This window comes from Hyperolius riggenbachi, chromosome 9 (genome assembly GCF_040937935.1).
Source record: "Hyperolius riggenbachi isolate aHypRig1 chromosome 9, aHypRig1.pri, whole genome shotgun sequence".
Taxonomy (NCBI): Eukaryota; Metazoa; Chordata; class Amphibia; order Anura; family Hyperoliidae; genus Hyperolius; species Hyperolius riggenbachi.
This window is the reverse complement of record NC_090654.1, coordinates 208,298,865-208,311,796: the sequence shown is the minus strand read 5'-3', so window position 1 is coordinate 208,311,796 and position 12,932 is coordinate 208,298,865. Positions and strand designations below refer to the sequence as shown.

The following is a 12,932-nucleotide window of genomic DNA, read 5'->3' as shown; positions in this document are numbered from 1 at the left end:
ATTGCTCACTGTCTAATGCTGCCTCCGAAGACCGAAGCTGCGCTGGAGAGATGTACCGGCGGCGCAGTGTCCAGCCGCGGAGGCCTGCCTCACCATCGCCCCATCCCGGACCAGACATCCGCCTCAGTCCATTGCTCCACCGGCCCTCCCACGTGGTCCGCCAGGCTGCGCTCGTTGCCTGGGAGGCCAGGACGCCAGAGCGGAGCACGTGGCCTGATCCCCGTCGCCACCTCAGCCGTGCGGGAACGGAGCTGCACCATCGCTGATGCCGCCGCCTGCAGCGCTCCCACAGAAGAGGAATTCCACCGCTCTGCCTGCTGCACCCTGCTTTGCCATCAGCCTGGCCGCAGCAGCTGGGGAGGGCTTCACCATCGGCTGGCCACCTCCGTTCTCCACCACTGGCCTCCAGCCTGCTCGGCCACCCACGTGGAGCTCCTCTTCTCCAGGCCCTTCAGGCTGCCTCCATCGCAGCATGCCTCCATCTGTAGCACCCCAGGCCGGCATCGCCCACAGGGCCCCCAAAGCCCCCTGAAACACCTCAGGCTGGAATCACCAGACCCCCCTGGTCACACCTGGGGTGAGGGAGATGGTGCTGTTCCCTTAACAGTGGAGCTGGCTGCCGCCCAGCATCTGGGCATCTGTGTCCTGCAACCACCAAAGGTAGACCTCCCTGGCCTGTCCACCACTGCTGCCCAGCCGGGGGGTCCCCGGGCCCCACATCCACCACCCAGGGGTGCCCCCGGGTACACCCTGGCCCCACAGGGCCCCCACTGTGTCTGCGCCCTCTTTGCCCAGCCGGACGGACTCAAAATCGGGACCGCTGCTCCTCGGGCAACCTGGTCCGAGTGAACTCTGCTGTCCGCCTCCATCATGATGCCCCTCAGCTTTCTCAGTTGCTTTCTCTCTACTTTCGCGGACAAATCGGAGCACCTGTCTTGTTGGGAGCGTGTCGCTGTGTAGCGTCCAGTGCCGAAAATGGCAGCGCTCATATCAGCTCTCAGGCTGCTCCTCCAGTCCCACTCTTTTCTGTTCCTGTTATCAATGTATGCTTTGCTATGTTTGTATTACGTTAACTGTACGTGTATGCTGAAATGCTCTGCACTGTTTTTATTGTTGCTTTTATTGTTTATACGTATGACCCATGCTTGACTGCATGTGATGCTGCACTCTGCTTAATTGTCCTATGTATGCTTGTCCCATGTCTATGTATGTGCCATGCTTAACTGTATGCTACTTCTTGTCTCTTCACCAACGACCCTGTATGTGCCAAAACCAATTCCGGGTACAATCCACCGTTGTACTTGGCGATAATAAATTCTGATTCTGATTCTGATTAGTCATAGCTTTGACTAAGGACCTGTGTGTCTGAAATGCGTAAGCTACCAACCTGTCTTTTGGATGTACTCACAAAAGAAAATCTGGATTTTACCCACAACTGGTGTGTTGCGGACATCTGTACATGTTTCTGTGTTTTTATTCAAGTAAAAATGAAGGCAGTAAATTCACAGCCTCTCCTGTACCCTGGTCCGACGCTTGTTAGTGCTCGTGCCAGGCGGGGGACAGGAAGCCCCCTCCTGTAGGTCTTCCCGTGGGAGTGTGCGTACTCCTGCTCACCACTGCTTTGTACCGCGAGATTTTTTAGGAGAACAGAGACAGACGCCGGGGCTACGGGAGGTGCAGTAAGCCTATGCGCTCCTCCCCATACACACACATGGCATTAATTACAAGATTAATTAAGGGCCAAGGTGTCCTTTAACAAGTTTTTTCTAAAAAAAACAGCAAGAAATAGGCAGTGCTCCTTTAACAAGTGTGACCCCAGCCATAGAAGCTCAGCAAATTAGGCCCACCTTGTGTTATACACTACCCTGCTGATTAACAGACTGATGGAAAGTGAACGTTTTCAGCATAAGAGAGTTCCTTCTGTATGTATTGCCCTCTGGTGGTGCGGTCACATAAGTACACTTGAGTAATCTGAAAGTGGAACTGAACATTCCAAACAAACTGCTTATCATGTATTCTGTCCACTTTAAAATACAGAGACAAGAGGAAAAAAGTCAAAAAATGTAAAACTCCGGGAGAGAACAATCCCACTCCATTACATTCTGAGCAGTAAGGGAATGGGACTAGTGATGTGAACATCTTAAACATTAGCCACCCAGACAGAGCAGTGAGAGGCCAGAGGCAACAGTTATTTTCTGCACCTTACAGTAAATGTTTGCAGTCTGAAAAAAAACAGAACAATCAAATTCTGCCAAGGTGAAAATCCACTGGTCCATTCTCAAGTTGCAAAAATGTGCTTACAAAATTTGCATAATACTGCATCAACTCAATTATTTAATTCTTGCTGACCATCCCTTGGGGACACTGACTGCAGGAGGCTTACCTAACCATAATCATTTCATTTTAAAAGAAAAAACTTTTATTGTTATATCTGCCACTGTTACATGTTTAGCTATTTTATTTTTTACTTTTATTCCTCTACTATGTGATGGCTGCAATTTATGAGTTTTTTTTCTTTTTAACCACTCTAGATGATGTAACTGAAGAGGACCCCTTTTCTTTTAGTAATGGTGAAGAAAGTGAACACACAGAGGTTGGAAAAGACAGAACAATCATGCTGATGGGAGGTTCGGCACAGAAGATCTCTGTACGGCTACACCCAACAGTGAGACATCGTGGCACACAGACAGAAGAGAACCCTCCCAGTCCTAGTTTACAGGTTCCTTCCCCACACAGGAGCCGGACACCAGATCCCCATCAGTCGCCAATAAGCCGCAGCCCATCGCCTTGTCCAAGTCCCCTCTTAATAAGGAAGCGGGCCTATGCCAAATGGGAAAATAAGGACTCTGTTCGAAAAGCCAGAGAAGAGAGAAGGGGAATAAAACCTACAGTGCAGGAACTGGAAAAGGTAACAAAATAGCTATTGGGCTATAAATACACACCTTTGGTAACTGTTACCATAGTAAGGTACCTCCCAGTCTGTCCCCCTCCTATGATGTGAATCATAGTAGTATTGGCCGAGGATTGTCTGACTTGGCCTATCACTGAAAGGGGGGCTAGTACTCTAAATGGTTTCTCTTTACTGCTTCCAAGTGTCTCTTGGAAATGCTGCTGCTGTTCCCTTCCCAGCAATTTCCAAAAATGATCAGCTGACACTACTTGTTTACAATGTTATTTACGGTAACCTGATATATTAAGGTTTGCAAAGACCAAAGGAGAACATCAAAATTTCTCAAAATTAGGTCTGGATTAATTCAAAATTTGTCTACTAATTAGCACAAGTTTGTTACACTCACCAGGGAAATATAAAAGACCATACCGTGTTTCTTCAAAAATAAGACCGGCTCTTACGGCGTTATGATTATTTCCAGATTTAGGGTCTAAAAGCCACGCAATTTCTTTCACAAGCTTTTAGCCCCTAAAAACAGGGAAAAAAAAACCACATACCACAGAGAGATCTGCAGCAGCTCCTGCATATAACTCACTCAGGCACAGGATTGCCGATTAGAGCTGTGGATTTCCATCCCGAGTCTGACTCAGGATTACCGCTAAGGAGGTTAATTTTATCATCAGAAAATCCATTAGGGCTTATGTTTACAGATTGTTTTATTTTTTCAGGCGAGCGCTGTAATAACAGTGCAGGAGATTTGGGCGCAACTGGGGCCACCATAGGCCGCAATAGGAATTACAGCTACAGCGTCGTACAGTCAGTAACGTCTGCGCCGTCAGAAGAAAGAGCTGAAGTTGCTTTTAAAACACAATGATTCGGCCTCCAGCAATAGCTAGATTTTTGCCCCAGGAATCCTCCACAATTCCCTTCTAGTACTGCACAGAATAGATTTTCCTTTTTGCACTCATGTTGTCTGGCCACATTGGTGTAATCCTTCATGTGTTGCCACGTACAGTATGTGGAGAATGACTAACATTGTGCGCACAAACGTGCACTTCTAGCAGCACACTGTCTATTCTGTATTGTTACAACACAATCCCTTGCATCACAAAGCAACTGAATTGCACCACGGTACAGTGCACAAAACCATGTAGATCACAACACAACATGTCAGAATGAAAGTACCCTTATTACTCTCATTTCTATGGAAGGTGGAAATTCTTACAAATGGGGACAAAAGAGGAGTCAAATTTTAAAGAAAACCCAAGGTTTAAGTTTAAAAAGAAAAGGTTAGATCAGTGATGGCTAACCTTGGCACTGTGTGGTGGAACTTCAAGGCCCATGAGGCACTGCAATACTCTGACAGCTCTAAGCATAAATCGGGATGGCAGAGGCATGATGGGATTTGTAGTTTTGTCACAGCTGGAGTGCCAAGGTTAGCCATCAATGAGTTAGATACATACCTAAGAGGAGGGAAGCCTCTGGATCCTCTAGAGCAGGCATTTACAAAGTCTACCCCTGGGGCCAAATGTGGCCTGCTGAGCCTTTTCTTGTGGCCCCCAAAGCTCTCTACAGTCATTCATTCCATATGGCGCACAGGCCATAGCTGCAGTGCCAGCTTTTGTTGCCGATTTGCCTCCCCCTTTGCTTGCATGTAGGTTATCAACCACCACTGTAGCAGCAGCTGCCACTGTGCCAGCAGCAGTAACAGCCAATGATTAGCAGCTGCCACTGTGCCAGGAGGAGTAACTGCCACTGGTTAGCAGCAGTTAGGGTTAGCTCTGCTAACTGCTCACATTATATAGGTTATTTCTGGTGGAAATGTTTTGTTTTACAAAATGTCACAGGCGCCGTACTGAACTGGGGCAACAGGTCATGTGCAGTTCATGAAGTCGCACATGCCCAGTACAGGTGTGCGAGTTCCCTTCAGGGCTACAACAAAGTGGAGGAGTTATATGAGTGCCCAGCATTTTATATCTTCAACTTCAGGTTTGCTTTGAATGGCTGAAATATGATCTCTAGTACTTGTTAGGATTAACGGATGCTCTACTTTTGTTCCCTGTCACAGGAAAAGTCGGTGTTGAAGGAGGAGAACACAAGTCTGAGGATTCAGATGAAAGATGCACACAGAAGAATTGAAGCATTAAGAGCTGAGCTTAGAAAGTATGTCATGGACAGTGAGCCTGTTGGGAAGGGATCATAGCCATTGAGACTACTGGAAATCCCCATTGCCACGGATTGTACAGATACAAGCCATTATCCTGCCACCGAGCAAGATGGATGGAGTCTGCACTGCTGGAGCAGAATGCTATAAGCTATGAGCTTGCTGGCCGCTCAGTTGAATACTGCAGAGTTGTACAGGATCAGGAAGTACAGTGTTCACCTCACTTCCCTGATGGAAAATTCCAAGTATTCCAGTTCTCAGACTCTACTAATTATTGTAGGATCTTCGCCTAAGCACATGACCATAGGGTGTAGATCACCCGTTCATGGGGTTTATATAAAACCAGTATTCAGCCGGTTTATCTTGTTAGGATGAACACATCTGTTTGTGCACAATGTATGCAGTGTTCTCTTTAACTCCTAAATAGCTGGCATATTTACATTCCAGCACTGGCAACTACACAAGGCAGCCATTGCTCAGGCTGGTGTACTCATGCTTTTGTTTGTCAGGATATACAGACTAGACTAGTAGATGAAACAGCAAGACTGATGCATTTCTGTTATTGGTGTACCCTGATAAGGACAAATTCTGGGAGGGAAAATGGCTATTGCCAAACCTAGTGTATGTTAGATAATATGGTTGTGAAAATAGCCAGTAAGACAAAGGAATCCTTATCAACCAGCTACCGTTGGCTCATTTAGATTTTTACATAGAAAAGTAATTTTTTTAAAACAAGCGAGACAAAATTGTCCAGTTTTACTTTGGGGGAATATTTGGAGATCCCTGTCATGTTGCATATGATAAGTGGGGCCTAATTCACAATCCTATATGTATAAAGGTTAGTGGGCCTGTAAGAAATTGCATAACATGCATTAAGCTACCTGTGTTTTTGGCTGATCGGGCACATAATAGGAGCAATGTATGTCTTGTATCCAATCCACACTTGGATTACACAGTTTGCATAACACCCACTAACCATTAGGTGGCCCGTGATGTGAAGTGTTAACCTACCTAGCGGTATGATTCTTTCCCTAATTTAGAGTCTAAAAATGTTACAATTTGTGCTTTTAGACCCTAAAAGCAGGAAAAAAAGACATACCCCAGAGATCTGAAGCAGTCCCTGCACAGACTCTCCTCCCCAGGATTACTGCTCCCACCGACTTTTTTTTCATTTTACTCCAAGACTCGGTGTTACTGCCAAGGAGGTTAAATCATATGCTGTGTTTATATATGTGTTGTTTATAAGGCTAATACGCTTTGGTAAAAAAAAAAAATCCCCTCTCACTGATTTCCAGGGGAGCTGAGAGCACAACAAACAGCAGGAATTAAATGGAGGGTGAGTCAGGCAAAAACGGCCCTGGAAATTTGCGGTGCCGCTAGAGGCCGTGATGTGAATTAGGGCTATAGCAGCACTCTGTAATTTGGGCGCTCTCAAAAGACAGAGGCCAAATTACGATATAAAACAGCGTAATCCGGCCACCAGCAATAACACAAATTACTTGTTACCCTGGTGTCAATGGCGGTCCGGAGGGAAAATAGAAATGAATGCCACCGAGACTTTTGCAGTAGCAGGGTGAGACGTTTTTCGACTTTACCTTGCGTCCTAATTTCCCGGTACCTTAATTACATGTACACCTGGAGGAGCCCTTCCACCAGCCCATCAGCAGAATCTGGAAAACAGCGAAAAAGGGGACCTCTAAACCTGAAGGGGAAACCCCAAATCAAAGAAAGACGCACTGCAAACGTATAGTTATCCTAAAATGAAAAACAACAATTATTAGATATCTTAAATAAATAAAAATAGAAATGCTTTACAGAACAAAAATTTTGAACAGGACACTTTTGGTGGATCCTGTTACCTGATACTACATCATGGCAATGGTGAAAAAGTGATTGTTAGAGCCCAAACACTGAATAGATAAGACTGACTTCAAAGCAGCGCCTGCCTTATAGTCTGCAGAAGCCCATCAGCAAATTAAAGGCACAGTATGGGCATTTAAACTGCAGTTCCAAATTATGCAAGAGCTGAACAAACCCCACTATGGCCTCAACATTAAGGGGAGACCCTCAACTACACATTATAGGTGGAACTCTAGTAATCATGAAAATAACTTGCATAAAATTTAGTTACATATTTGCATTCAGTTGCATTGGTTAAGGATGTTTGCTTTCAAATCGGTTTGCATGCAAAGGCATTCCATACTAGACTTTTTCACCACGTTGAGGTCCTTCCAGAGTCAAGAGGGGCCATACCACTGTTATGTTACTTGGGAGCCAACTTACCTGTGTGATTTAAAAAAATACAAACACAGAGGTGTGAAAAACAGACGGGGTCCCTGGTGGTCTGGTCACAGGGCCATAGAAAAGACAGCAACTGCATTTCTGAGAAATATATTGGTCCATTCCTGCCTAAAGTCACACAATATTCAACTATCCAGCAAACAGGTAGATTTAATTATATCTTCGCAAAATAAACATGATATTGCTTGCCGTTTCACTGGGACTAGCAATAGTGTATATATTGGATTAGATGCTGGTGGCTTGGAGCAAGGCCAACTTTATGACTGTGCTTATCATTATCTGGATCGTCTACTCCATTAAAGGACCACTATTGCAAAAAAAAAAAAAAAAGGAGGCAGTTAAAATTTGACAAAACTGACAGGTTTTGGGCCAGTCCATCTCCTCATAGGGGATTCTCAGGGTTTTTGAACAGCAGTTTAACTGCCAAAATAGTAAGATCATGTACCTAGAGGTCCTTGCGGGACTTTGTTGACAACTATTTCCATATTTGGGTATACATCCGGGCATCGAATCCAGTGTTTACATCACTCCTATCCACCGTGCTGGAACTGCAAGCAATTCCATCTTCTCATCATTGACAAAATGTAGTATCCACCACTTTTTTTTCATCATATCTGATAACAATCTCTTCAAAGTATAACCATATTACTGTATATACGAGAGCCAGAGTCACTGTGAAACATTTCTCAATATTTAAGGATATCTAATGAAGGTTGTCATTCATTTTACTTTAGTGAAACAAATCTGCATGAATTATTTCTTCAATTATGTAGGTTCCCACTTTCCTTGTGACCAGGTTATGGCTAATGCCCTGTTTATTTCTAGATTTAGTTCTAGGTCAGATTCAGTTCTAAGTTAGCCCTTGTTCAGTCAGAGAGTTGCATTCATTCTACCAGTTCATGAGTAGATCTGTTTACTTAGGTCACGTCAGGAATCTTCTTGGTGTGGAAAGTTCATTCCAACTCTGTCAATCCAGCGCCAATCCGCCTGCGCAACACTAATAACTCAGGGTATTAAAAGACTTAACATTCATAAACAAATAATTCTAGAAGCTTGCCACAAGTAAAGAAGGTTTCCAATATATAGATTACTTTATTTCTGTAGCCCAAATTCAAGATGATTACTGTTCTAAGTGTGCCTCTTGCCTTGTAAAGGCTATAGAAATAATGTAATGTGTCTCTCCAAACACTACCTTACAGTACGAAGTATATGAAGGCTGCCAAATGTATCTTCTTTTTAACAATGCCAGTTGCTTGGCTGACCTACTGCGGAACAGGAAAAAAGGGTGCAGGAGCCCTTACGGGAAAAAAGGCTCTGCCATAGGCGCCTTTTGTAAATGTAGAGATTGGCGGCAAAACACAGAAATTTGGGTGCATGGCAGCACCCACTAAATTTTCCTTCTTTGCTACAAATTGCAACTTTTACAATGGCCGCTTGCAGTTTTATAAGTGTAAGTAAAAAAAATTGACCTTTTCATGTACATTTATAAAATAGACCAATGGACCTTCTACTGATGTTATCCTTTGAAATGAGAAGCAAGTGTGGCCTCTCTTTTTTACTTGACACCTATGAAACCTGCACTTCTTCCTACCAGTAGCTGCTTTTGTCATGTCACAGAATCCCCATCTGTCATCACAGGAGGCTGGACAGTCAGCACTGCCCAGATCTAAACCATGTCATGTGTAACGAAAAAAGTATTCCTCAACTCAGGTCCTCATCTGCTCATGTTTGAGTACTTCCCCGAGAAGCAGCAACTGAGGTCATCTTGGTGCCAGCAGTATGGATTAAACCACTTATGCAAGGAAATGATGAGTATATAACATGTAGAAGTCAGTGGAACAATGAAGATGTGAATCATGGATCTTAAAAAATTGTGTGGTTTAGCTGTGGGCAGCATAGATTACCCAGCCTTTGATAAAGACAGACAAGGATTGCCCTATCATTATTGGAGGCCATAGACGTAGGTATGATTCATGGTTTGCTAATGAAGAAACCGGTTATACACAGATAAAGACCAGCTCTACTGCTTCGTGTCTACACAGGACCAGGAGAACATTTGTACATAACATCAGGCTTTAGAAAACTCCCACAGATGTTAAACACCTAAAAATTGTTTTTGTCGGGTGAAACTCTAAATCGAAGCTTCACCGGGAGACAGCAGAGGTACAAATTCAGTGCCCCACTTTATGGTATCAGACAATGTCATAGAGCTCAGTATCTGGATATTTATAAGAACTCCATAATGCTTTCTTTGTGACGTTTAGTTGTAGGACTTTTGCATGAACTACCATGGCCCTCTGGTATTTAGGACCAGTGGCATTTTACTAGGTTGAAGCAAACCCCCCAAAAACAGCATTATTTGGAAATTTGACAGTTACATATTTTTGTGCTGGAAAATTGAGATCCATAAAAGGAACTCTCCAACTAGTCTCTTGCATCGCTATGATGCTTGGCCTTTCACTCTGATCTCTGGAGAATACACAGGAGGAATTTTAACTACCTCGTTTGGCAGTGGTACCCTTATTAGAATGGAGGGGCTGGCTTAGGCCAGAGATTACAGCTAATATATATCTCCCTTGAGGCCCAAATTTAAAGAAGGATCCAGCAATTGGTTATAACGTACTGAATTCCTCCCAGCACTATTCTTTTTAACAATAATAATTATAAAAGTAGTGTCCTACACTGCAGCAACAGGATAAGCTGAACAATTGGCTTCTGTATATGACCAGAGAGAACACGTTCATCATCATACATACTTGAAGCTTACAAGCAAGACATTGGTGGTTTCATGGAATCACAAGTATCAGTCTATAATGATAAAGCCAGTTTTAGGACTAGGTCAAGAACATCCAGATTCCATTCTCTTCTCTTTTTTTTGTTAAGGCCCCGTTTCCACTACACGCAGATTGGATGCAAAAAAACTGACGCCAATTAATGCCTATGGGAAAATCTGCATCAGAAAAATCGTGTTTAGTGGAAACAGGCCCATAGGCATTCATTGGAGTCAGTTTTTCTGCATCCAATCTGCTTGTAATGGAAACAGGCCCTAACAGTTGAAAGCTTTTCCAAGACAGTTGAAAATGAATTCGCACAGTAACCGGTCTTAATATAATTATCACCCACTGGGCACACATAAGCAATAATGTTAAGAGTGTTACGGCCAGGCAGGGCATAGGAGTTTAAAAATAATGAAGATTTATAAAAAAAACCATTATCGCTCTTTTTTGTGAACTGGCAGTTATTGTAAAAAATGTTTTTGCTCGCTGTTTAATGGGTTTATTTGCAGATTGTAAGTTTATGTTGCTTATAAATTATATCCCTAAAAATCTGCAGGTTGCCCACTAGGGGTCCTTTTCCACTGCATGTGTTCCAATCCGATTTTTAGAACTCATGCATTTGGTGACAATTTTCTGATTATGGGCACTGTGAATAGTTTAATAATCAGTGTACCTTTTCCTCTAATGCAATTAGATTTTTTCCCAAACAGTGTATGCTGCATTCTTCCTGCATTTTTTTTTTCTTCCTACAAACCATTGGAGAAATACAAACACAATCCCACTGTGGAAATGGCCGATCTAACCAAAATTGCTGTAAAAATGCTCATGTAAAATAAAATAAAAATTGCTATTACAGTGCGTTTGTGATCACGATTTTCAGTGGATAAAGGCCCTAAGAGAACCTTTGGCAGCCTTCTAGCTACTCTCTCTTATTGGTATTCAGAGCAGTTGGTCAAACTGTACTTGTGAAAGTGTTGAAGGCTGAACCTTGGTCATAGCAGAGATTACCTATAATGGGAGTGTAGGCAAAGGTAAATCTGCATCTGAGTGAAGCCCTTCCATCTCATCATTCCACTGTGTCCATGAACAATATACACCTCCCCAATGTCTTATACTGTTTATTGCTATGTTTATGTAATTATCAAAGTACTGGCTAACTGGAAACTCGATTCAGTGTTTTTAGATTTCAGACTATTTAGGTGGTTACAGTGCTGCTATTCTATCTGTATCAGGTGCTTGTGCCAATTGCTAGACCCTCTACTGCATACACAACTCCCAGTGTATATTTTGTACAGATTTTTTTTTTAAATATGTTAATATGGTTGGATTTTATTGTCCAGTATTTATATGAAACCGTAGGTCTAGTTTTACCTCATTTTAGAAGGTTGTCGAGCCTTAACAAGCCTAATGTCATGGTTTCAATGTCTCAGTGAAAGTTATTTTGTTATTGGTGAGGAGGAAATAATGAAAAAATAAACTATTAAAAATTTGCAACTGTATTTTAATGTCTCCTTCTTGTAAATGACTCTGTTTAATGAACGTTATTTTAGTATATTTACAGTGTGCACTCAGTTTGTAGGATAAGGTCTCCTGCAAAGAGAATTAATGGAGAATCATATGATAAAAGTTGATCACCGGAGGCAAGTGCCCTATGATCACATGATTATGAGCAGCCAATCAGAGGAGCACATAGCTATCATGCAATTCTCCATGAATTCTTCTTGCAGGAGAAATGCTCTATGGAGAACTGAAGAATTCCACCTTGCATGCAAATTGAGTGCAGCTTTGTATTAGGTCAAATAATATAAGCAGAAACTAATCTGAGTAAGCCAATTCCAAGCTAGAATATTACCAGGTCACTGTCCATCTCTACTGACTCTGTAAGATTTACCTGCCAGATAGATAATTTCCAACATGTTGGAATTTGTCTAACCATCTACCTATCTAGCAATTAAGCATTGTTCAACTCAGCAGGAGATAACCAGAAGACAATGCACCAGAGATAATGACCAGTCTCTACCAGTACTTTACAGAAAATAATCTAATTACAGTAAAATCTTATGCTGGGAATACAAGGTGAGTTTTTTTTTATTATCAATCGAGCCGCTGATGACTCGATTGATAATATCCGATGTGTCCGATCACCGCGGCGGATCGATTCTGCGCTTGATCCCAGCGGGCGGACAATAGATAAGAAGCGCCCGCAGGGACGAGCAGGAATCGATCCACGCGCTGGCATCGAGCCAGCGGCTCGATTCCGGCGCATAAACGCCTGTAATTCCCAGCATTACAAAAATTTTACAGAAAATTGTATGGTGTGTATTATACATACAGCTATTAAAACAAAGATCAGTAGAATCTCTCTATAGTAAACTCAGCCCCTAGGTCCCAACCATGCGCCTATATGAATATACAATATAGGACCAATCCTGATAAAAAAACTACTTGACTAGGTCCTTTGAACTTTACTATAAGGGAGATTTTACTGTATTTATGTATAGAGTTATATTTTAGAATAAAATCCCACCTATCCTTAGTGGGAATAACTGTTAAATGACAAGTTCTACACAGAACCCGATTTGGTTTCTCTATTATGGTATTGGGCTAGTTTCACACCAGGGCTTTGCATCCTCTGTAAAAACCATATCACAACGGAGTAGAAAAGTCACAATGTGTTATGTGTGAGTTGCGATGCATACAGTGAAACCTACAGTACATGATATATATTCTCACTGTAACTGTACATGTTGTTCGGTAGCACACAGCATGCCCCACGTTACTGAAGGGATTCCACTGCACC

The 12,932-nt window shown here is 42.8% G+C and overlaps 1 protein-coding gene across 5 annotated transcripts in view; it reads left to right on the top strand.

The window, feature by feature from the left end:
- RASGRP1 (RAS guanyl releasing protein 1) overlaps window positions 1–11,622 on the top strand; it is a 315,245-nt gene extending 303,623 nt beyond the window's left edge. For all 5 annotated transcript variants that reach the window (XM_068253917.1, XM_068253918.1, XM_068253919.1 and 2 more), the window contains 2 exons: window positions 2,532–2,908; window positions 4,959–11,622. In XM_068253917.1, coding sequence (XP_068110018.1) covers window positions 2,532–2,908; window positions 4,959–5,093 — 512 coding nt within the window. In that variant the 3' untranslated portion in view covers window positions 5,094–11,622. The remainder of the gene's footprint in view (window positions 1–2,531; window positions 2,909–4,958) is intronic.
- The last annotated feature ends 1,310 nt before the right edge of the window (window positions 11,623–12,932 follow it).